The sequence below is a fragment of the Physella acuta genome, unplaced genomic scaffold (genome assembly GCF_028476545.2).
Source record: "Physella acuta isolate Inbredline_101_S28 unplaced genomic scaffold, ASM2847654v3 ptg002124l, whole genome shotgun sequence".
Taxonomy (NCBI): Eukaryota; Metazoa; Mollusca; class Gastropoda; family Physidae; genus Physella; species Physella acuta.
The window spans coordinates 20,814-45,924 of record NW_026733625.1 but is presented as its reverse complement, the minus strand read 5'-3'; the positions used below and the strand labels follow the sequence as shown (position 1 = coordinate 45,924).

Sequence of the window (25,111 nt, the reverse complement as noted above, 5' to 3'; positions counted from 1 at the left end):
TGTAGTAGAGTTTCTGTGAACTCATCATACCTATGCCCAGCCACCTTTACTTTCCCTAACGTGAGTCAGAGCAGGGATGTGATGTTTTAACTGCATCATCAGATGTTTTAGGCTTAAGCCTCGATTTTAAAAGGCTGGTAAGTGGTCGGCGTGGTCGAGTCGGTAAAGCTCATGGTTGCTAAACTGAAAAGTCTCGAGTTTGAATCCTTGGATAGAGCCACTCTTCTAAGAGGAAAACTCCAAAAACATCCGTTGATACGTTGATACTTAATTGTGTTGGAGGGGCATCCTTCAAACACTAAAATTAAGAACGAAGAAGAAGAAAAGAAGAAAAGGCTGGTCTAAACAATAAATCTATTTCAATTTCTAATCATTCTTTTTTTACACACACAATTTGTCTATTAATTTAATTTTTAATAATTGAACATTTTACCTCTGTTTAAAATTGTGGTATTTTTAAATATAGGTTAATCGAGTAATGAAAATAGATTCTGACAGCGCCTATAAAAAAATGTTTGCAGTGTAAGAGAGGTAACTGTGGAAATATTATCTTAACAAATTTGTTTGCAGTTATCTAACATATCCCATATTTTTAACGCAAGTTAAAGAATAATCTTTGACGTCATTGGCTCCATCTGTTTGCAATTAACAGTGGCATCAAGTGAAATATGAGTACCCTGTGTTCTTTTTTAAACACATCCCAGCGTTGTATTCATGAGTGAGCGATTATTACAAGTAACGGAAAACTATGATAAACACAGGTAAAGTTCGCCAGAATAGGGGAGATAAATTTAGTAGCGAGAAAATAATGTAAAATATAATAAAAGTAAACAGGAAACCTCAGCCGAACAGAAAAATAAGATACTTAAAAAAACTTTTTAAAAAACCACGTTTTTCTTGTGGACTAAAAAGTAGAAAATAACTATTTACATACATTTGATGACAAAAAACGTGGGTACGTTCACCATCAAATTTCCCGACCCATCTGCCCGACCCACGTTTTTTGTCATCAAATGTATGTAAATAGTTATTTTCTACTTTTTAGTCCACAAGAAAAACGTGGTTTTTTAAAAAGTTTTTTTAAGTATCTTATTTTCTCCTTTTTAGTCCGTTGCTACACATGAAAAACGTGGTTTTTAAAAAAGTTTTTTATATAGTTTATTTTCTACTTTATCTAATGACTTGATTAAGTATGACTTGACTAAGTGTTTATAAATACACGGTCTAAAAATCTTGAGCGACCATGATTCGAACCTGGGTTGTCGCGGCCACAACGCGAAGTACTAACCACTATACGATCACGGCCGGCGCGCTCACATCGTTTGGGGCCGAAGTAACTGTGTCAATAGGCCTCCAGTCTTGTCGGTATCTTTAGAAATCATGTCCTCAATTTTATGGTCCTTGGGGCGTAATTAAATTAAGCTAATTACGGTCTCTAATTGCTAGTTTTTATGATTGCATCTGAAATTGTTAGGCGAAAGTAGCCTGCATGCCAAATTTCAGATCTATAGAGCAATCAGAAGTGGGCTAATTTTCGATGTCAATTTTAACAACAAACACACGCGAAGCTGAGTTAATAAAAACGTGTTAATAAATCAACACAGGAAACTGAAAAAAATAAACAGAAACAGAAAAACAACAGACGAAAATAAAAAATAAATCACAAAACAAAACTAGAAAGGAGAATATTTCTAAGCAAAACAGGAAAATTATGCATATACTGTTTTGATGAGTCTAAATTTATAAAATGATAATATTATTACGGTTAGCAGTGCAGTCATTGTATAATACTTCTCACTTAATGAGTCTCATCACTTTTGATTAGAACTAAAGGTTAGTGAAGTAAAAGTACTAACGTAGTACAGCATTAATTCGTCTTTTGCATCAATTCTACCGAACTTCTATAAAATACGACACTTTCAGTTTCAATTTTACATCTTTGTAACTGTTCAAATACGACACATTACACAAACACCACAAATGTCGATGTGTTGGTTTTTATTAGTAAATAAAAGTTATATATATATATATATATATATATATATATATATATATATATATATATATATATATATATATATATATATATATATATATATATATATATATATACATATATATATATATATATATATATATATATATATATATATATATATATATATATATATATATATATATATATATTAAGCTCAGAGCTAAGAAGAAAGTATGTTTAATCCTAGGAAGGGGAAAGCACATATTGCAGTTCCAGGTTCAGGAGATATGAACAGTTACAAACAGACTGACATGAAATTGTGCATGATGAAATAAGCATTTTAATAAGCACACATGAACATGAACGTTTGTATGTTGAATAAAACAGACCGACAAACTCTGACTTGAACTTGTCTATAGGGCTGTTAAGTAGGTCACCAACCAGTTCTATGGCCCATGCAGGTTTTATTGAGCCGTAGAACTGGTTGGTGACCTACTTTCCAGCCCTATAGCGAATTGACAACACTATTTTGTCTGCGAGCTTAAGGGATGATTTAACAGTCCGGGACCAGAGCTTAAGGAAGTGAAGTGCAGAGCTTAAGGGAATGAAAACGTGCTAAACATAAGGGAATGGAAAAGCGCAGAGCTTAAGGGTCTGATGAAGCAAAGAGCTCAAGGGAATGGTGAAGCACAGAGCTTAAGGGACTGGTGGAGCATAAGGAAATGAAAAAGTGCTAAACATAAGGGAATGGAAAAGCGCAGAGCTGAAAGGGAATGGAGAAGCGTAGGTCGAGAACATTTCGTGTAGTTGTGAGGGAAAAGTGGTGTAAAGGTGCAAATTGTGTAGAAAATATGGAGCAAATGTGAAGCAATATTAGAGTGGAACTGGAGTATAGGTAGTGGAGTAACAATGGAGCATAAGTGAAGCAAAGCTTGAGAAGCGCAGAGCTGACTTTAAAACTTGACCACACATTTACATCTAAAATATTTGTATCGAAACATGCAGCGCATAGGGCGCTTCGATATTCTAGAATCAAACCAATCTTTTTAAAATCCACTGAATATTTTTTTTTCTCTTAGTGGTTGAAAGAGAAAGAAAAAAAAAAAATTTTTATTAAACAATTTCACGAAAAAGAAAAATATTCAGAGAAAACATTAAGTTAACTAGACATATGTTAACCGAACGAACACGGTCTAATTGAAGAAAATAGACGGATGTGAACAGGCATTAGCACAGGTGCATGGATTTATATTGATCACTTCCTGTCCTTTGTATAATTGCACCTGCATTGTATCCATGTGAAGCTGAGTAACGATTTAGTGCCCCCCCCCCCATCCCTCTTTTTACCAACCTTCTCGAGTTTGTTATAAAATGTTATAAATATAAAATTTAAAAAAGCAATTCCAAAATAATTAAATACTTATATATATATATATATATATATATATATATATATATATATATATATATATATATATATATATATATATATATATATAGGGATATTTATATACATTTTACGAAACCGGGTCTCCAAAGTTGCTGTTTTTTAAAAATGTAACTTAACATTAAGAGAAAACTTAACTTCTAAAACTTACATCAAAGGCAGCATTTAACTGCTAGACAGACATATGAAAGAAGTTTGCTCAGGTAAAGTGTAAAAATCAAATGATTAGAGGTAATTAGAGGTTAACCTTGTTAAAATATTTTAACGCTGTTAGAGGTTAACAATGTTAAAATATTTTAAAGCTGTTTCTGTTTTCTTTTGAAGAATCCTCAAGATGTGACTTTTAATTATAGTTTTACAAATGTGGAAATTTTTCGAAAATAATATATGATATGCTCAAATAAATGTTGTTAATGTCCGTCCTTTCGTCGCTTTTACTAACAAATAAGATTTTTTAAAATCATAACCTCAGCTTACACTATTAATTTCTTTGTTATAATTCAGATCGGAATGAAAAATAACAATAAATTTTTTCTATTCAATAATGTAAAACGGAACACGGGCACAAATGTGTTTTTAAACTTCCTAATCGTGTCATAAACTTTTCTCTCATAAGTTTACTTTTCCGTGGATATTTAGAGAAACACGTTTCAGTAAGAATAGTAAAATGACCCGGACTAAATTTTTTTTTAAAATTACTGTTTGGTCTATTAATGCGTGATGTAGCGAATTCGCGACATGCCATAATAAGCACAACAAATAAGTCAAAATTTAAAAACAACAACATACCTCAAATTCAGTGTCAGTATGATGAGAGAAAATCAGCACAAATAATTTTTTACACATTTGAAACTTAATTCAGGCATTAAGGGGTTAATGATTTCAGAAAAAAAGAAGCGTAGAAGAAATTGTAGTGGAGAGGTTTCACCCTAGTAGTAGACGAAAAAAAGAGAAGAACGAAAAGTTAAATTAAATGCCCTACCTTCTGCCCCATGGTGCCCGAACTTGCAGACGATTCGATCAGAAGAGAATAATCCAAAATAAGCTCACGAGAACATTTCCAGAAACTTCTATAACAGCCTGTATGTGGGCATCTTTTAACGAAACAAAACTTTTAAAACGAATTATAGTTTTTAAAAATTTGAAAAATAATTGTTGAACTCTGCCAAAAAAAAATGAACCAAACTTAAAACAAAAGTTTCTGTGATGTGTAATTAGGTGCTTACCGACTGGAAATCTTGAATATATCACAAAAAACTTGCAAGGCTTTTTTTTTCATCAGTTTCCTAAAAGCAAGGTGTCAGATGTCTTCGGTACATCACACTTCATTTCATTAAGATGTCTCGTCAGGCAGAAATAGTAACGAGACTTTTTAAAAATATTTCTTTCATTTTAATTGGCGGGAAGTAAAGCGGAAATGATTTTAATTAAACCTGATTGGTTCGAGTTTATCCAATATCGTTCGACTTTTCTATTTTGACGTGATATTTAACAGAAGATAAAATTCTATAGAAAGAAATGTATAGTTATGTGAAGGTTACCAATAAGAGATATCCCACTGTTCAGCTTTGATGATCTAGTAAACATGGGCAGATGAAGTAGAGTTTATCTGTTTAAGCGACCTAGGCATGCAGGGGGAATAGTATGGTCAACATTAAGCCCTGCTACTTTGAACTGATATACATTCACACACACACAATATAGATAGAAATATACTTATACATACATATATATATATATATATATATATATATATATATATATATATATATATATATATATATATATATATATATATATATATTAATAGGCATATTAATAGGCATACATTCATACATACCTATATATATATAGTCATACATTTATACATAAATAAATAAATAAATATATATATATATATATATATATATATATATATATATATATATATATATATATATATATATATATATACATATATATATATTCATATTTGTATATATATATATATATATATATATATATATATATATATATATATATATATATATATATATATATATATCGAGGGAAGTTAGAATGCCAGAGGTACAGCCTACTGGGACCATGCTTTCAACTTTCTTCACAGACGCCATGTTTAGATTGCAACCAGCTCAGGTAATGTAAGCAGGCACAGGTAGAAAATAAGGTGCATCGTCTAGCTTCGGCCTGAACAGGTGGGAGGGAGTAAATTTAAAATTTGAAACAGAACTGGGGGTCAGCTGTAGGGGTCAACATGTGGTGAGTGCTTGGGTTACCATTTGTAGGCTCCCCCCCCCCCCTTAATTAATGAGTTATAGAAGAAACATAGTTGAGCAAATAGCACACTAACATCTGGGTTGATAGGGTTTATGTATAAACATGAGATTAGTAATCATTGGAAGCGAAATTATCCAATTTAAAGATATTCTACAAAACCTAACTACATCGTAGCAAAAGTAGCATTAATTACTCTTTTTCTCTCTTTCTCTCTCTCTCTCTCTCTCTATCTCTCACCCTCCCTCTCTCTCTCTCTCTCTCTTTCTTTATGTCTTTCTCCCTAAATAAATAAATATATATATATATATATATATATATATATATATATATATATATATATATATATATAGGCTATATATATAGACCCCCTTAACCGCCCTCCCCTTGTCTACAACACAGGTGTATGTCTATTCACAAAAACAAAAATTTCCCTTTTCTCTGAAATAAAACAAACACTGGGACCAATATAAAAACAAAATGTGTGTAGCAGTAGGTTTTACGACATAAAATAATAATTAGCTTCCCTACTTCCAACTTTCTAATCAAAGATATAACTGATACTAAAAAGACGAATACATTAAGAAAAACAAAAGTTTATTTAAAAAAACTCTCTACCACTATCCCTCTATTGAAAACATCACTTCTTCAAGAAAAGGTATCCGTCATCTAATAATAAATCGTCCATCAAGAACATATCTTTACATCAGCATTAATAACATATTACTTTCAAATAATTTACAACAATTTAAATCACTTAAATGTATTACTTCCAAATAATTCACACCAATTTAAATCACTAAAACGTATTACTTTCAAATAATTTACATTAATTTAAATCACTAAAACGTATTACATTCAAATAATTTAGATTAATTTAAATCACTCAAACGTATTACTTCCAAATAATTCAGAGCAATTTAAAGCACTAAAACGTATTACTTCAAAGAATTCACACCAATTTAAATCGGTAAAGCGTATTACTTTCAAATAATTCACAGCAATTTAAATCACAAAAACATGTTACTTTTAAATAATTCACACAAATTTAAATCAGTAAAACGTATTATTTTCAAATAATTCCCAACAATTTAAATCACTAAAACGTATTACTTTCAAATAATTCACACCAATTTAAATCACTAAAACGTATTACTTTCAAATAATTTACATTAATTTAAGTCACTAAAACGTATAACTTCCAAATAATTTACATTAATTTAAATCACTAAAACGTATTACTTTCAAATAATTCACAGCAATTTAAATCACTAAAACGTATTACTTTCAAATAATCCACACCAATTTACAGCAGTAAAACGTATAATTTCAAATAATTCACATCAATTTAAAGCACTAAAACTTATTACTTTAAAATAATTCACACCAATTTAAAGCAGTAAAACGTATTACTTTCAAATAATTCACAGCAATTTAAATCACTAAAACGTATTACTTTCAAATAATTCACATCAATTTAAAGCAGTAAAACGTATTACTTTTAAATAACTTACACCAATTTACAGCAGTAAAACGTATTACTCTACAACTACGGAAAACTCCAACTTCAGTATCTAAAGTGGGTGTAAATGGCGATATCCCAGATATGCTAAAACTGCCTGTTTGAAAAGAATAAACTGGGTTAGAGTGGAGAGAACGGGTCGAGGTGAGGGGGGGGGGGGGCTGTTAACGTTTTAATTATCAACGTTTGTTGATGTTTTCTTTCAAAACGTGAGTGAGAAACACGGCAAAACGTTGAGGTTGCCAGATCCAGCTTCTAGCTAGTTATACGATTTGTTCGTTGTTTTAAGAACACATAATATATTTAAACTCTAATATATATATATATATATATATATATATATATATATATATATATATATATATATATATATATATATATATATATATATATATATATATATATATATATATATATATATATATATATATATATATATATATATATATATATATATATATATATATATATATAAGGGAATAGCTCATTCAGTCTTCATTCCTCTCACAACACTATTTTATCATCGACAGTGTAAATACTGATAAGTGCTATATTTCACTGCTTTATAATGCTAAATTTTTTTTCGCAAATTATAAGACAGAGTCCCTAACATCAAAGTACAGAGACCCGGCCAATAATTTCACTTAGTCAAAGATAGAGTCCCTAACATCACTAACAACAAATCAGTCACAGAAGCCGTGCCAATAATTTTCCTATGGTGTCAAAGACAGGGCTACTTAACATCAAATCCCAATGACGCAGTCATAAAGTTAAGCATCACAAGTGAGAAGAAAATCCTAATGTAGCCTACACAAGCCTGTAGCCTGATGTAGCCTGTAGCCTGATGTAGCCTTCAGCCTGATGTAGCCTGTAGCCTGATGTAGCCTGTAGCCTGATGTAGCCTGTAGCCTGATGTAGCCTGTAGCCTGATGTAGCCTTCAGCCTGATGTAGCCTGTAGCCTGATGTAGCATACAGACTGATGTAACCTGTAACCTGATGTAGCATGTAGCCACATGTAGTCTGCACTAGCCTACGGAACCTGTTCGAGATCTTACCTTCAACACTTTCTCCATTGATCTTCACCATCTTTCTTTTGGCCGTCCTTGTTTTCTCTTGCCCTATAGTGTCCATCTGACAGCAGCCTTGACACTGCGTCTGCTGTCATTATTACCCAAGGCCCAACCATCTCCATCTTCTTCTGTTGGTTGAATGAGTCATCGTTTTAACTCCTGATCTGGTTTGGCCAGAAGATTCTCAATATTTGTCGAAGCACTTGTTCTGGAAGCTTCTGGTTTCATCTCAATCTCCGTTGTGGTTTTCCAAAACTCCAAGCCATACATGAGGTCTCTAAGCACATCACTATTAAATATGCGTACTTTGGTAGTTGGGCTTATGGGCTTACCTTTCCTGAGTTCGATAATATATTCCTTAGCATACTCAATTAGTGGTTAGACTTCTATATTCTATCGTTTACCTCTATTAAGCACAATACAGTAGGATAGAGTGAAAAAGTTAAACAAAATAATCAGACACATATATATTCTTATAATGTTTTTATTTAACTCTTTTCATTCAACTTAAAATAATTTATTAAAACCCTACTCAATAAATCACAAGTTCTTTTACAACCTCGCGCAACATTATGCAAAGATATACAGTCATTCACAATTCAAATATAAGGCAAATCGGCCTGTCAGCATATTCGTCATCAGTCTAAAGATGATCTCTTCAAAATGATGATTACATAGAAAAATACAACAAAACAGGACGTTTTCAGTTATCACTAAGTAAAGTTCTAACAAGGATTCGAACCACAGACATATGAATAATTTATAAATGAAACTGTCGGTATAGTATGAACTAGACCTGAATATGACGTTGTCAAATTAGGACATGGGTTTGGATGAGGTTATGGTGTTAGGTTAATTGGATAATTAGTCTACCTCAAGACATGGCTTAATTGTCCAAACACATGAGGCAAGTATTTTACCTAAATAAAAGGTTTTTAAAACTTTTAGATTAGTCCTCATCTAACCCATCGTAATACATGCTGTACTTCTCCACAAAAGGAATCAAATTTTAAGAACCTCTAGTCCATGTCTAACCTATCGTATTGCATATTAGACCTCTTCACAAAAGGATTCCAATTAAGTCTAACTTATTGTAATGCGAATCTCACCTTCCAAAAAAGAGCTATCAAGTAAAGAACATTTAGGCCCCGTCTATCATCTCTTGCTGCAAGTTGTACATGCCACAAGAAGCATCAAGTTTTATGAGCCCCTTCGTAGAGCAGGTTATACATCCACACAAAAGGAATGGTCTTAAGAACCTCCAGTCTATGTTTAATTTATCATTGTGCAAGTCGAACCTCCCCACATAAGGAATCAACAGCCTCTAGTCCATGTCTAAATTATTGAAGTGTATGTTGTACCCCTACAAAGCTTCTAGTCCATGTCTAACCTATTGTAGTGTATGTTGTACCCCTACATCTCTAGTCCATGTCCAACCTATTGTAGTGTATGTTGTACCCCTACATCTCTAGTCCATGTCCAACCTATTGTAGTGTATGTTGCACCACTACAATGCCTCTAGTCCATGTCTAACCTATTGTAGTGCATGTTCCGCGTGTTGTACTTCTCTACGAGTTCCCTAGCATCATCTTCCTGAAGCTCCACATACTCCACCGAGTCGAACAACTTCGAGTCGTCTTCAGGTAACCGGAAATTGGCTTTCAATTCTCGCACGTTCGATTCCGGGACAATTTTTTTCAAGTTTTTTCTTCTTTCTTCAGCGCGCCGTTGAAGTTCAAGGTCACTGGGTTGGATGATGACAGCCCGGCGGGTAAACCCGGTGAAACCTTTCAGTTTTTTCTCTCTGATGGACGGGCAGACGTTGGGCTCGTCGATGATGTAGTTCCGTCTGCTCATCCCCGCCTCTTTGAGAAGCCTGCTGTAACAGCCGTCGGCGAGTTTGTTTAACTTCTTGAACCTCCGCATGTAGTCGTCAGATTGTCCGCTTCCGGTGTCCATCTTTTCAATGATTAGATCCGTACCCAGAATGCAATATCGCTTCTCCGGATGTTCCTGTTGCTGGGTTACCGCCCATGTTGTTTTGCCACATCCGGGTAGACCAATTAGCATAATGACCTCACAGTCGCGATTAATTTCCGGCGGTACTTGCCCAGGGACGAGGTCAGCTATCGGAAATTTTCCGATGAACTCGAAACCTTCCGGAAGTGGAAACCAAGGGTCACGCTGCCCAAAGTTGACCCTGACCTTGCAGTTTTTTAAAGAAATATGAGGAAACATTGCCAAGTTTTTGTCATGGTCCTTCAAGGAAATAATTTCACCAAAGTCTTCTCCGTTTTTAATGAAAGACAAAACGGGCGGGGTGGAATCTAAGTCTAACTTCGCTCCCAAAACGTCTTCATTTTCGTAGATTTCTTCATAACTTCGCTCACTCATTTCCGTATACCCCAAACTCCAGCATCCTTTAGAATTCCGGAACGAAAATATTTCCGGCGACCACCCAACTCTAGCGACAGCAGATGACTCTTCAGCAGTACCCGACACCGCATCCATAATCTTCACCTCAAAAAACACCTTCCCTTGAAGAACTCCGTGTGTCGCCTTTATATCCGCCCACAGGAGTTTGAACCCTGATTGGTCAGAACCACCGGAAGTCGTGGCGCCATATCCGTTGGCCTGGATCTTCAGGTTCACATCGCTGTTGTACTCATCTAGAATGACCAGCTCCTTTCTGGCATTGCGTTTGTTGTTGGCCTGCCGTTCCAGAGCGGCTTCGTCCAAGACTGGACGTGGTCTTTGAGCAACGTTTGACCTGTTTGGACTTCCTCTCCAGGCTGCTCTGGGATTCGAACCCCGAGTTCTGGAATCTTTAACAAATGAATCATTGCTGCCTCTATCGTGATGGTTATTGTCTTTCCTATTCTGATCATATCGTTTTTTGCCGTTGTTCGTGTGCGGGTTGTGATTTCGATGCTGTCGTGGGTTGTTGGTATTCGGCCGCGGCGGTGTTGGAGATGGCAGCAGGAAAAGATGGGTGTCGTCTGTTAAATTTTCAGTATCGTCGATTTGGTTCACGTCGTTTGTGTCTGGGGCTAAATTGTTCTGAACTTTATTGCTAAATGTGTTGTTGTTGTTGGTGGTGGTGTTATTATGAGCTGCTTTTTTTCTAGAGAAATTGTCATTCGCGTCAAAGGGGCCAGTGGTTTGTTTTGTTGAATTACCTCCCTTCGAAAACTGCTCAGTCGTATCCACGTTAGTAACTTCCTGAGGTTTATTAACTGGGTTATCTCCCCCTTTTCTTGATTGGCTGTATCGTTTACTGACAGGACGCTCGTGCTGTGGAGCAGGGGAATGGTTCTCTTGCTGACCGGAGTTCTTTCCCCTCGCACCTCGCCCGTTACCTCGCCCACGCGACCTCCTATGATAACCAGCGTCGCCATGGTTACCGTTGTCATCGTGGTTGAAAAAAACACGAGAATGGCCGCCATGTTCATTATTTTCGAATTCATCCTCTTCATAATCTTCATACTCGTCATCATAATAATGCTCATAAAGGTACTTGTATTTCCTGTTATAAAACTCCTGTTGTACTGGCTTATAGTGAGGGGGAAAACGTGGGCTATACCTATTGTATTCAAAATCTCTGTGAAAATATCCTCGGGGCCTAGGAAATCTATGATTGTTCCATTCATCTTGATAACGCCTTTCTCTATAGTTGGCCTCATACTCTCTAAACTTTCCTGTGTCAGAATAATCTCGTCCATTCTGATTCCATCGTGTGTTGTGGGCGCTAGGAGAGAAAGACTTTGAAGGATAGCTGTTTGAATCAGGTTGGTTGTGAACTACGTCACGTTGATCTGTGTAGTTGGACGATTTTCGGAATTCCTCGTTTTGTGAACTTACATTTGTAGTTGCGAGATGGTGGAGGTGTTGTACTGAAGAACCAGCCTTTTCAAGATGATGTTGTTGCGGTGTGGGTAGCAAAGGAGGATGTTGCTGAGGTGTGTGTGAACCTTCATTCTGAAAATCTGAAATTTGGTGTGGATTTTCATCGAGGTCAATTTCAAGCAAGGGATTGATGGAGATCGGGGCGGAGCTATCTGTATTATTGACGTCACTGGCATTGGCTGAAGCCGATTGGTTGCCTGTTTCTTGAGGTGGATTGATGGAGACCGTGGCTGAACGGGCGTGAGACTTGGGTATAAAAGGTGCAGCCGTTGGTTTCAGCTTGTGAGTCGAGACGTGAAGTGCATCGGGTGGGGGTGCTAAGGGTTGTATACATGGCACGAATTGAGGTTGAGGCTGTACTAGGCCTGGGGGTGGTACGCTGAAATCTTGCGGCACTGGTACTAAAATTGGCATATGAAGCAATGGACTGGGTTGTTGAGGGCGTAGGCATATGGGGACAGGTGCCGGGACGTAGCAGATGGCACCAGGTTGTGGGACTTGGTAGAACATCGGACACCCTTGTGGGTACATAGTAAGTTATTGTTTGGTGCTACTGTTGCGCGACGTAAGCTCCAGTGCACATCATCACTACAACACCTTTTAAAGTAGGGCCTTTTTGATTGACAGCAGCTTCAAATACAAACAATCTGAAATAGAAATGTAGATGTTGGAAACTTTAAAAAAAAGAGAATATATGGTATTAATGTTAAAAGTGGTCATAATGAGAAAATTGAAATGTCTTTATAAAAACAAGTGGCTTCATTCCGGTTATGTATTTCGTATGTATATGTTACAGGCAATGTGTATACATTGCCTAATTATTTAACAGAATTCCGGTTTTCTACACATTGCCATAACATTTACATTAGTCTGTATTAAGAAAATAACAAGTTCTAAGACGTTGACTTTTCAAATATGGATCTCTAACAGATTATTATATCACCTCACAGTAGTACACTAAGACCACCTCTTCCTCGACACACTGCTTAAATAGGGCCAGTCACCCGCTCTCCTTAAGTAAAAGGACATTTTCTTGTTGTTATTTTTTTTTTCAAATTTATTTCTAAAATATTAATTATTTCCCTTTAAAGGGGACATAACCAATTTAATAGCAAATATATAGACATAGATAATGTGAACTCATTGCTTGAAAGGCTGAATTTTGCCGAAACACCACTAATCGCTTTTATATTGAAACTCTTACCAGATCCAAGTCGAGATTAGGTTAACTGGTATTGTTCAATTTTTTATAAGGCTTTTAAAAGTGTTTCCGAAATAGTTGTTAACTACTAAATCTTTATTTTTAAAACTTCATTTGTTACATTCACTTTACTGTTTAGTTGTTGATGACAGTTTCAGGTATCACTACGGAAGAAATTTCCATACTGACAATTGTGATTATTAATTCGTTATTTCTGGATGGATGGATGGATGGATGTGTGTCCGCAGCTTTAAGTAGTGTCTCCTCCTCAACGAAGCAATATCGAGGACTAGTTTCAAAAGCAAATATATTAAACCCATATTCTGCTAGCGTCCCACTTATAGGACGCTTGTAAAAAAAATTGCTAAAATTTATTAAAAACTAGTTAAAACACAAATTATGTTTCATTGTATTTGAAAATGGCTAGACTATTGAATTTGTGTGTGTTTTGTGAAAAAAATTAATTTAGAAAAATGTTATAGTGCCGGATTTGCAGGACTTGTCAAAATGGCGGAAAAAAGAAAACATGCGAACAGGAAAATGCATATCTTCTAAAATATTAACATTTTAAGTGCAAAATACATTTGAAACTTGTAGCAGTACCATATTTCTATCTGATAAAAATTTAAGAATAACAATTTTTTTTTGCTGCTTCGTTATATCAAGTGTACAACAAGCGTCCCATAAGTGGGACGCTGGCAACGAATGGCCCCATGTAGATTGTTACACAAACGTCACATTTATTGGACACTAGCGAGAATCACAGATGCAAATGTTTATGTTTAATGGTTATTTATGGTGAAACAATTGTTGACTTTGTTAACTGTTGACTTTGGGGTGTTAAGTAGTATTTATAGATATTTAATTATGACCTTGACCTATAATTATGCAGATTGTTACACAAACGTCACATTTTTTGGACACTAGCGAGAAACACAGATGCAAATATTTATGTTAAATGGTTATTTATGGTGAAAAAATTGTTGACTTTGTTAACTGTTGACTTTGGGGTGTTAAGTAGTATTTATAGATATTTAATTATGACCTTGAGCTATATTTTATTATATATTATTTTATTAAAAAAAGCAAATATCGAAAAACTTACATTTTATTTTTAAGTTTTCAGATTTACACTTACTGAAGAATTTAATACCATTGAATACAAACTAATTTAGTATTGCTGTAAATTTACTAGCGCGTGATATTAAAATTATAACAAACCAGAATAATAACAATGGCAACGATTTAGGTGAAATGATTCAGTCATTGGGGTTGGTTAACTCTCTTCATATAAGAGAGCTTAAGCTACATATAGCAGAAATGTGAATTAGCTGTGTACAGTTGTCATCCCCCAATAATATTCCCCTCCAAAGGTTCCCGATACTAGTTTTACTTTGTTAACTTTTTAAGGAGATTCCTGGTGTTAGATTGGGAGCCGTTCACATAGTGAGGTGCATACATGGATGAGAGCCATGAACACTCAATACAAGCCCCCCGAGACGGATCCGTGCCCTAGAAATAAGATGTCTGATGTCCTAATGTACGCCTGTGAGGGGGGGGGGGGGGGAATAGCGAGGGTAACAAAAGAGAAGATGGCTGGATGACATCTGGGACTGGACCGGATCATCTCTTGCAACTTCACTGAGGGCAGAGTTTCTTTCGGGCATCATTTCGGAGGAGGGAGGGGGGGGGGGGGGGGCTCTGTCCCCAGAACAAAATGGAATTTATATACAAAACAAACTTTTACCAATGTCCACCCTTTCCCTGAAATTTAAGTCCCCACCCCTGAAAATTTCAAGTACGCCCCCAAAAAATCAATTATTTATATTTAATTATATTACAGTTTCGATGAATAATAACAATATTTGTGATCATGTGTGTATAATTAGATGTACTAGTCACAGCTTTACTTATTTCCAAGTGTTTTTCACTTTGATGGATGCTAGATTGAAAGAAAACTAGACTTTTGAACATAATTTCTGCATTTTAGACCATGGTATGGCTAAACCAATTGATCATTTTCAGTATTTTTAGCTGTCCTAAACTATGTAATCATTGGTCTAACAATACAAAATCAGTATACAGCTTAATTTTCGTGTGATTAGCCATATTTCGTGATAAATGATTTTTTTTTCAATAAATATACATGGGGCCGTTCGTTGCTAGCGTCCCATTTATGGGACGTTTTTTAAAAAATCGATATTTAAAAAAGTATTGATTTTTAAAAAAAATCCATAGTCATTCCTTCATTCAGTGCCCAAAAGCTAAACCATATCAAAAAATTATAAAAATTTGAGACCTTGGGATAATATGGGTTTAAGCAAGTTCCGAGGATGATTGTGGGCCAAAAAAATTCCCGGAATTCCTTCCTGGATTTCCCGGAAAAGCCAAAAAACCTCGAAAAAATGCAGTTTTTGGCCCATATCTCGGCAACCAGACCACTTAGCGACTTGAAACATTTACCAATCGATTCCTGCCATAATTTAGAACAATAATGCCGATGAAAGTTTTCAAAAATATCCTTTCGTTCGGTCACAAAAAAATTGCTGAATATATGATTTATCTCGATTTAAAATTGTTATTGATAACATAAGGAAATTGCGCTTAAATTGTCACTAGGCTTTTTATTAACTTGTTTATGAAAATACATACATTGACCGATCACGTGTACCCCCTCCCCACCCTTAAAAATTTCAAGTCTCCCGCCCCGGAGAAAAATGTCTCAATGAAACCCTGACTGTGGATAATGTGTCCAATCATGTCACTATATGCTTGTATTACTTCCCTATTCACAGCGCCACATTAACCCTATACAGAGCCCCCCCCCCCCCGAACGAAATAGAATTTTTATAATGAATATTTATATACTTTTACCAGTGTCCGCCCCCCCCCCCCCCTCTCCCGGATAAATAAGCCGCCTGTAAGAAACACTGAGCCCATCAATACTCCCCCACGATTAGATCGTTTAACAGTTCATGTTATCAACGCCCACGTAAGTCTCGGATTGATATCTCACTGAGTCATCACTGCTATAAATAGACTGATATCTAGGTCAGTGTTAATCTCTAAAGTAGGTTCAGTTTGTATTGTTTGTTGTTACTTCAACTATTATCTTATCAGTAATGTATGGGACAGAGACCATCGCCATTACAATTACATAGGCGTAGCTGTGATGGGTTCTAGGCGGGGGGGGGGGGGGATTTGGGGGGGGGGAGGTTTAGGGGGTTGGGGTAGGGGGGGAAGACACCCGTACCAAGGCAATATATGTCGCCCAGATTGCTGGGGTGTCCCAGTTCCTAATGCTGGACGCCTGTTTCCACTTTTTCCTTACACACTCAGCACAGTTGTTAGTTATTGATTTGTTCTACAGTAAATTACTACAGTGTCACTCGAAGGTGGAGAAGTAGGTATAGGTGGGGTTTTACAGGTTGTATATATATATATATATATATATATATATATATATATATATATATATATATAATTTGTATATCTATATATATAATTTGTATATATATAAATGTATATATATATATATACATATATATATATATATATATATATATATATATATATAATTTGTATACACACATATGATATGTATATTACATTCTGGCCTACCTCATACTACCCTTGACCTCAGCAATGAACCACCCCCCCCCCCCACACACACATACACATACATCCATTACACCACACCCCTATATTGTAATTCACCTGAATTAAAAAGTACTACAAATCATTGTTACTACTACACTACAATTCGCACATCCTATACACCACATTGTCTCTCTACCAATCCCCCTACACCACTGAACTTTCCCACCCCCACACTGTAGTAAAACTAGCCCACCACCACTGACTTCATAAAGTACGATACAAATACACTAAACGTCACACTACCACCCACACTACACCATCATTAATGTCCACTAGATTCACCGTATAAAGCAATTAACCTACCCAGTATAGTAAGCCTTTTATACACTAATTCACCTTTACCCTATTGTATACGACTGCACCAAACTACACCCAAATCTACGATACTATCCTGTGCCCTACAATACCCTTCTCCGCGCTACTTTATCCTTACCTACACAGTACACTACTTTAACTTAATATAGTTTTTGGCGACAAGACAAACACATCGAACTCATGTTGACAATGTAACAATGTTTACAGTTCAACAGACAGCACACATATTCCCACTCTAACCCAACACATAACTCAACACATAGCCATACAGTTCTACACATAACTCAACACATAGCCATACAGTTCTACGCATACCTCAACACATAGCCATACAGTTCTACACATAATCCAGAACTGACCTATACATAACCACACATATCCCTACACACACCCTACAAATATCCCTATACATATCCCTTCAGACAACATAATACATATCCCTTCACATAACCCAACACATATCTCTACACATAACACAACACTGGCCTACACATACCTTAAACATATTCCTATACATATCCCTACACATAACTCTACACACAACCTACACATAACCCCACACATAACTCTACATATACCCAACACATAACCCCACACATATTCCTACACATACCTTACACATAACTCTACACATACCCTACACATAACTCTATACATATACAACACATATCCCTACACATATTCCTTCAGATAACATAATACATATCCCTAAACATAACACAACAAATAGCTCTACCCAATAACACAACACATACCCCATTAGCTCTACACATAACTCTACACTGACCTTTACAAACTCAACACAAAACCCAAAACAGAAAAGGTCAATACTTACCCATACCGTATCCATAACTGTCTGTTGTGAGTCTAGTCCTATGAACAGTGTGTAGTTAAACCACACAGACCAACACGTAGACACCAACACACTCAGTTCGTTACCTAATCATCGAGTATGACCAGCCAACACACGATACGTTAAATCTAGTTTCAGTTTGTGTGAAAATGAAACCTATTGATTTTTTTTTTCATTCTTTTATATTCATTTATTTATATTTAATTTAAGTATATACTTTATGTTTATTGTGTATAAATTAATAAAGGTAGATATTTATTTATTACAGGGTTTTGTTTACTTTATAAGCTTAGATGAAGATGTGTTGGCGAGGATGAGTTGGAATATTTTCTAGGCCAAAGTTCGCAGTACAAAGACATTATTAGGTAGGCCTATAGTTCAGAATTGTCTACTATACATAATTAAAAATCATTCAATAATTCATTAGTAATTTGTAGTTGATCAATTTTACTCTAATAAAAAACTAAACACGTAATTAATAAAAAAAAAATTTCGGAATTTTGATAAGGTAGGTCTAAATTCTAGGAAATATTTTTTAGAAATTCGCAGAAAAAGGGGAAAGCACTGTGCTTTAAAAAATTGGAAGGAAGTATAGGAAGGGCGGTTTGTTTACTAATAAGTAGGTCATTGGTTGCCCTTAGTTTCCGAGATACATGCCATAATCACAACACAACAAAAAATATGTTTTAAAAATATTTGCCACAAGGGGCAGGAAAAAATGTAGCTGTTGCATTGCATTACTTTTATATGAGTGTGTATAATATTTTAATCTCTTGCCTTCTATATTTAAAATAATGTTTTACCTATGTGCGCAGGCAAAATGAGGTCAACTATTGTCACAACACACGAACACATCGCCGCCCCGCACGTATTAGTACTGACTGAGGAAGTTGAATCTAGATAACTTTACATTTATTTAAGCTTTTCACGTTAAGCCTGAAATAGGGGCAAGACTAAAGAGTTAAGCTTTGGGTTACAATTATGAGTTAGGCTCATGGTTAAAGTAGAGATTACAAGGACAGGTTAGGGCCACTCAGTGTTTCTTTCAGGCATCTGGGGGGGGGGGGTCCAAAAAGAACTAAAAAGAAATTATATAGAAAATATATACTTTGCCACCCCCCCCCCCCAACTTGAAAAATTAGTCACCTCCCACCCCCCGGGAAAAAGTCACCCACCCCCTACCCCCTTGGAAAAATTTAGTCCGCTCCTCTCTTCCCCCCCCCCCCCAAAAAAAAAAGTCCCACCACTGTGTAGTAATATTTCGATTAGGGTGACGGTTAGAGTTAGGGTTCATCTTACGGTTAGTTTTAGGATTATTGTTGGAAGTTGTTTTTTTTTTTTTACTGATCAACCTGTTTCGTCCACTATCAGCCAAATTCAGACATTTGCCGGTAACAGGCATAATAGGCATACTTGACTGGGGTTGAATTGCTGGTCCTTTTTTTTTCCTATCCTTCCGGGGCAATAGAAATTTTCCCTATCATTTAGGCCTACTGCTTACTAAGCTAAATAAAATGGGCACTTTTTTTTCACGACACCGAGTCGGCATTGACCTAGTTACGTGGAAAGGGGAATTTTCTAAGGAAACAAATCGATCGTCCGTTACGAATGCTACAGTGTTGTGTTGCCCAATGCAGTGTTTACCTGTACCTGTCTAGACAAGGTGCTGTAGTTTAAGTTAAACACATTGCGTTTAATTTGTGGTGTTTAGAAGTATTTCATCATCGCGTAACGTAAACGTGGCATGTGCTGACTATACAATATTTTTTTTTTAAATAACGAAGCCAAAGAAACAGCTCAACTCTACTGTATCTACTCCGCGAACAGTAAAGACTGAATGTCATCTTTTTATTCCTTGTTGACCGCTCCATATTTCCTTAAAATTTTTTATTTGACACTTTTGTTATCTAGCTGTAGTCTGTTGTTTATTTAAACTACGGGTGACGAAGTGGCCTAGCAGTAGAGAGCTGTACTGCTAAAATTTAACGTAAGTCTCGAGTTCGAATCCGGGTTCGAGTCCACTGAGTCCACCAGAGTCCACCCAACTCTGATGGGTACCTAACTCACGTTAGGGAAAGTAAAGGCGGCTTGGCATAGTGCTGACCACACTATCTCTTCAGATGCCGAGGTCACAGAAACAAGTGAACTCTACTTCACTTGCCCCGTAGACCGCCAGGTTTGAAAGGGAACTTTACTTACTTTAACTACAAGTCCAAAACTTTACCTATACAGGTGTTTACCAACTGATCATATTGCGATAATCGAACCTGGGCTAGTAATCGATATGCTTGAATAAGGGTGTCTTTTATCTCTATGTGTACTTGATTGAGAAATAATCGAACTTTTGAAAAGAATTTTTTTCCAATATAGATTTTCGAACATTACAAGGAACTTAATCGAAAAAAAATCAATGTGTAGATTTGACGACTCAGGTACGGTGTGTAGGCGTTAGCCAAACTTTATAGATCACGGGGGGGGGGGGGGGGGTTAATTCTCCAACCGAACACCTCCCCACCCCCCCCCCCCCCCCCACCCCGCCATCACCTCATTTAGTAAAATTAAACTGATTATTAAAAAAAAAAAGTACAGTACTCTTTATTTGCTGGACACAGGGACGTCCTATGGACTGAAACCCGGGATCCAAACTCGAGACTTTTGAGTTAGCAATCGAACGCTCTATCGTTCGGCCGCGACGTTCCTTTAACTGCTAATTAGTAACCAGAACTGAAAGAAATCAACAAAAATGAAAGTGCCGTTTATAATTTAAGTTCTTAGTAAAAAAAAAATCCTTTAACAAATTGAGCTATGTAATTTTATTAACATGAATATTCTGTAACTATTCCTAAGGCTCCGGGTCAAATATATTTAAAAAATAAATCAGAGTGATCCCGCCACCCAAATAAAATGATGAGGTACGCCCATTGTTCTATTAATTATATTTCACCTTTTCTAGTAAGACATTAAGTGAGTTCTATTGATGTGGATATTGATTAAGACAAAAGGTTAGCCCAATATATTGATTTTTTAAATGATAAGCTTTAAAAAAGAATTACTGGTTGTTAGATTACTTAAACAGACAAAGCTCTTTATTCTTATATACACGAGTTAAGACGAAACGTCCTGTCTCTGGCTCTACCTTTTGTTAACTGACTACATGTACACAGGGGCGTAGCGAGGGGGGGGGGGGGGCGGGGGGTGCGGACCGCACCGGGTCACACCATTTAAGGGGGTGACACCAAGGCAAAAAATAGCAAAATATATAGAGAAAAACTTGAGGGGGGTGCAAATCGAAAATTTGAAAGTTTGTCCCCGGGAAGGGTCGCTACGCCTTTGGGGGATGACACCATTAAGTGCCGCACCGGGTAACACCCGACCTCGCTACGCCACTGCATGTACACTTTCTACACATCACGGAAGACACAGTGAACACTCAAGGGACGTAACCATGATATACATAATACAAGGGAGGTAACAATCACAAACAAGACATAATGTAACAATGGTGTTTGCAAGTAGTGAAGAACCTTGATAGGGTAGATATCAAAGGAGATCTACAATCGCTAAAAATTGATCATGTGTTAAACGTAAATCCATATAGTTCTGGTTGTATTTTAATGTTCTGTCCATGAGGTAGAGCGGATCGTGCCTCCATCTAATACGAGCATTGCTTGAGTAGAATTAGCAAGGTTTTAGCTTCCTGCTTATGCGGGATTCGAACCTGGGTTTGGAGCGCTCGTGTTGTCAAGGGCGTCCTTGTACAAATACCATTGTAACACTGCCGATAGGATCAAGATTAGTATTAAGGGCTTGGTCAACACGGTTCAGACTTAGGATTATGACTAGGATTAGGATTTAGATCAAGGTTAGGGCTTAAAGTCTAGAGTAATGATTAATGTGTAATGATACCAGTATAATTTAATAAGTTGTCATTAGCAAAAGACATTAACGAAAGAAGCGTATTTGAATATCAACACCAGTAAGCATCAATGTTGGCTTTTGTAAAACTATCTTAAACATTTAGTTTAAAAAGAAACAAACAGAAACGTTTAAAATAACTATAGACATTTCACAGACGTTCTTTAATCCTTTTTAGTTCATTTTTTAAAAAAATACATCATAATATGTATTGCAAAATAAAAATTAAAACAACGTGCCAAAAATGTATATTACTAAACCGTTATCTCTAATACTAACTTTGTATTCGTAATAAAAACAAATTTAATAGTAGTCGAGTCACAAAACTTGTAGGTAAAACATACTGCTGTAATGATACCGATTCTATTAGAAGTGGTCATTGGCAAAAGACACTAATTCTATGTATATATATATATATATATATATATATATATATATATATATATATATATATATATATATATATATATATATATATATATATATATATATATATATATATATATATATATATGTATATGTATATGTATATATAAATATATATATATATATATATATATATATATATATATATATATATATATATATATATATATATATATATATATATATATATATATATATATAAACAACTGCAGGCATCAATACTTGCAATTTTAATACATGTTCCCAAATACATAAAACATAGATATACATATTTACATATTTACAAGAATACGAATTACATAATAAAATAATTTGATCAACAAAACTAAGTTTAACAAATATTATTAAACATTCGTTTGAAAATTACTCGAGTAAAATTATACATCTTCTTACAATTATTTATATAATTGATGTTTTAATCAGAATAATTATTTCACAGTTTTGACAGAGATGTCGCCACATGACTAACTAGACTAGCAAGGCGTGACTCGGGTAACGAACATGCTTCAGCCAACGAACCGAAGCATCACTCAACTGTGTCGAAAAAGAGCAAAACACTACTACTTCATCCAGGAGCAATTAAAATAAATAAGTGTAGGCCCTATACTTTTTTCGTGCGTTTTATTTTTTCAGCTAGGGTTTACTAACGAATTGTTCGTTTAACAAGCATGATACAAAATTTGATTATACTTGTCACTGATTTCATTCGGTGTGTATATTGATAACATTGGCTGTGCGATCAAATATTACAGTTTAAATAACATGACACGGCTACAGTGAAAAATGAATCATTAATCAAGGGACGTAACCGAAGGACGAATTGCAAGAAATATTTTTATAACAGTAATGTTAAGTTATCGCAACAGTCCTAATTTTTTCCAATTTACATCCTTACTTTAGAGTAAAGGACTCTAGCTTTTCTTTATTAAAAGTGAAAGACTGCAATTTTTTGGACAGCTGTGGGAAAATATTATATTTCATACAAAAAGTAAAGATTTTGAAATTATGGAACCGCTTTTAATGAAATTAATGTGTTCATCGGTTAGATAAGATCAATAGCCCCGGGGATTCTAACTCGTCGCAGTTGCGTAACGTGGGGGTGCTATGGGGTGTCCGCCCCGCGTGGCATCTTTTAATAAAATAATGGCGAAAAAATACTATTATTTATACATTATTAACACATACTGTTTGATTTAAAACTTGATAAAAATTTGATTATATCTATGAGTAATTTAGATTTTGATACTGTAACAATATTTATGTTAACTAATAAAACAACAAATAATTTAATTTAAAAAATCATAAGATATTACACAAATAATATGAAGAGACATTATTGTTTGAATTGAAAAAATCTGTTTAGAAATGTAAGAATCTGGTGAATGGATGTAGGGTTCCAAGAAAAATGCTCAATCGGAAAAATGCGCAACGGAAAATTGCGCACACAAAAAAAATACGCAAATACTCAAACATTAAATATTGTCATATTTTTAAAAGAATATGTTCTATAATGCTACAATGTACATACACTCTTTGTTAATACCTAAAAATGCTCGATTTTAGAAAACCAAAATGCCCTAACGCATTTTTTGTGCGCAGTTTTCTGTTACGCATCTTTCCAGTCACCGGATGTAAGTAATGGTTCACCTGTCAACTTAGATATACAGTGATGCCAAATGTTGTAGGAACGAAACCAGACTACGACTAGTGGAATGTTTCCTTGAAGCTAAAGCCTTAATATTCAACAATGACCATGTTACGAGATTAAAGGTGAGTACTTTTGGCTAACTTGTATGAGAACATATCTCGAAAACACAGAGAGGTATCCTCAAAAATGAGGGACTGTTATACACGTTGCCGTTTCATTGAGTACTTAAAATACAGAGTTGATTGAAAATAGTATACTGACATATAAATGGTACTCAGTTATATGAGTATTCACATAAGATAAATAATCAATATGGAGTATTGCTAAAAATTTAATGGGAATTTTAAAAAGAAACCAGCAATGTACACACAAAAGAGTAGGCCTATATATAAAACCCATTGTACGAAAAAATACACAACAAGAAGATTGTCTAACTTATAATTTTTGGCATGTAGGCCCAAGTCCCAAAACCAAAAGCTCATTCAAGAAATATTCCTACAAAAATAAACATCCTTCTTTGGTTTGCCACATCCGTGTTTTCTCAGGAAAACCGTTTTTCAAATATTCTTACTGTTCCATCTTTCAAATATTCACATTGGAATTGTCTAGATGCTCCGCCCATTACAGATTATGGTTTTCCATCCTTGAAGTATTCTCGCTATTTTATCCTTGAAATAATCACGTTATTTATTACCTTAAATTTTCTAGCTGTTCCATCCATCAAATATCCCCGCTGTTCCATCCTTCAAACATTCCTACCGTTCCATCCTCCAAATATTCCCGCTATTACATCTTCCTAATATTCTCGCTGTTCCAATCTTATAACATTCCCGCTGTTCCATCCTTTCAACATTCCTACCGTTCCATCCTCCAAACATTCTCGCGGTTCCATCCT

At 35.3% G+C, this 25,111-nt stretch overlaps 1 protein-coding gene across 2 annotated transcripts; it reads right to left on the bottom strand.

Annotated features, from left to right (window-relative positions):
• Positions 1-9,420: 9,420 nt before the first annotated feature.
• Positions 9,421-18,351, bottom strand: LOC131932271 (putative uncharacterized protein DDB_G0282133). Of its 2 annotated transcripts, none has more exons than XM_059289134.1 (3): positions 18,210-18,351; positions 9,801-12,845; positions 9,421-9,752 (listed from the first exon to the last, which is right to left on the bottom strand). In XM_059289134.1, the coding sequence occupies exon 2, from the start codon at positions 12,727-12,729 to the stop codon at positions 9,811-9,813; it is 2,919 nt and encodes a 972-aa protein (XP_059145117.1). In that variant the 5' UTR covers positions 12,730-12,845; positions 18,210-18,351; the 3' UTR covers positions 9,421-9,752; positions 9,801-9,810. The 2 variants fall into 2 exon arrangements, with proteins under 2 accessions (XP_059145117.1, XP_059145118.1); XM_059289135.1 differs by having other exon boundaries at positions 9,421-9,705.
• Between the last annotated feature and the right edge of the window lie 6,760 nt (positions 18,352-25,111).

Bases quoted from the DNA above. Each gene is read 5' to 3' on its own strand.
- LOC131932271 (XM_059289134.1), bottom strand. From the start codon at position 12,729: ATGTACCCACAAGGGTGTCCGATGTTCTACCAAGTCCCACAACCTGGT.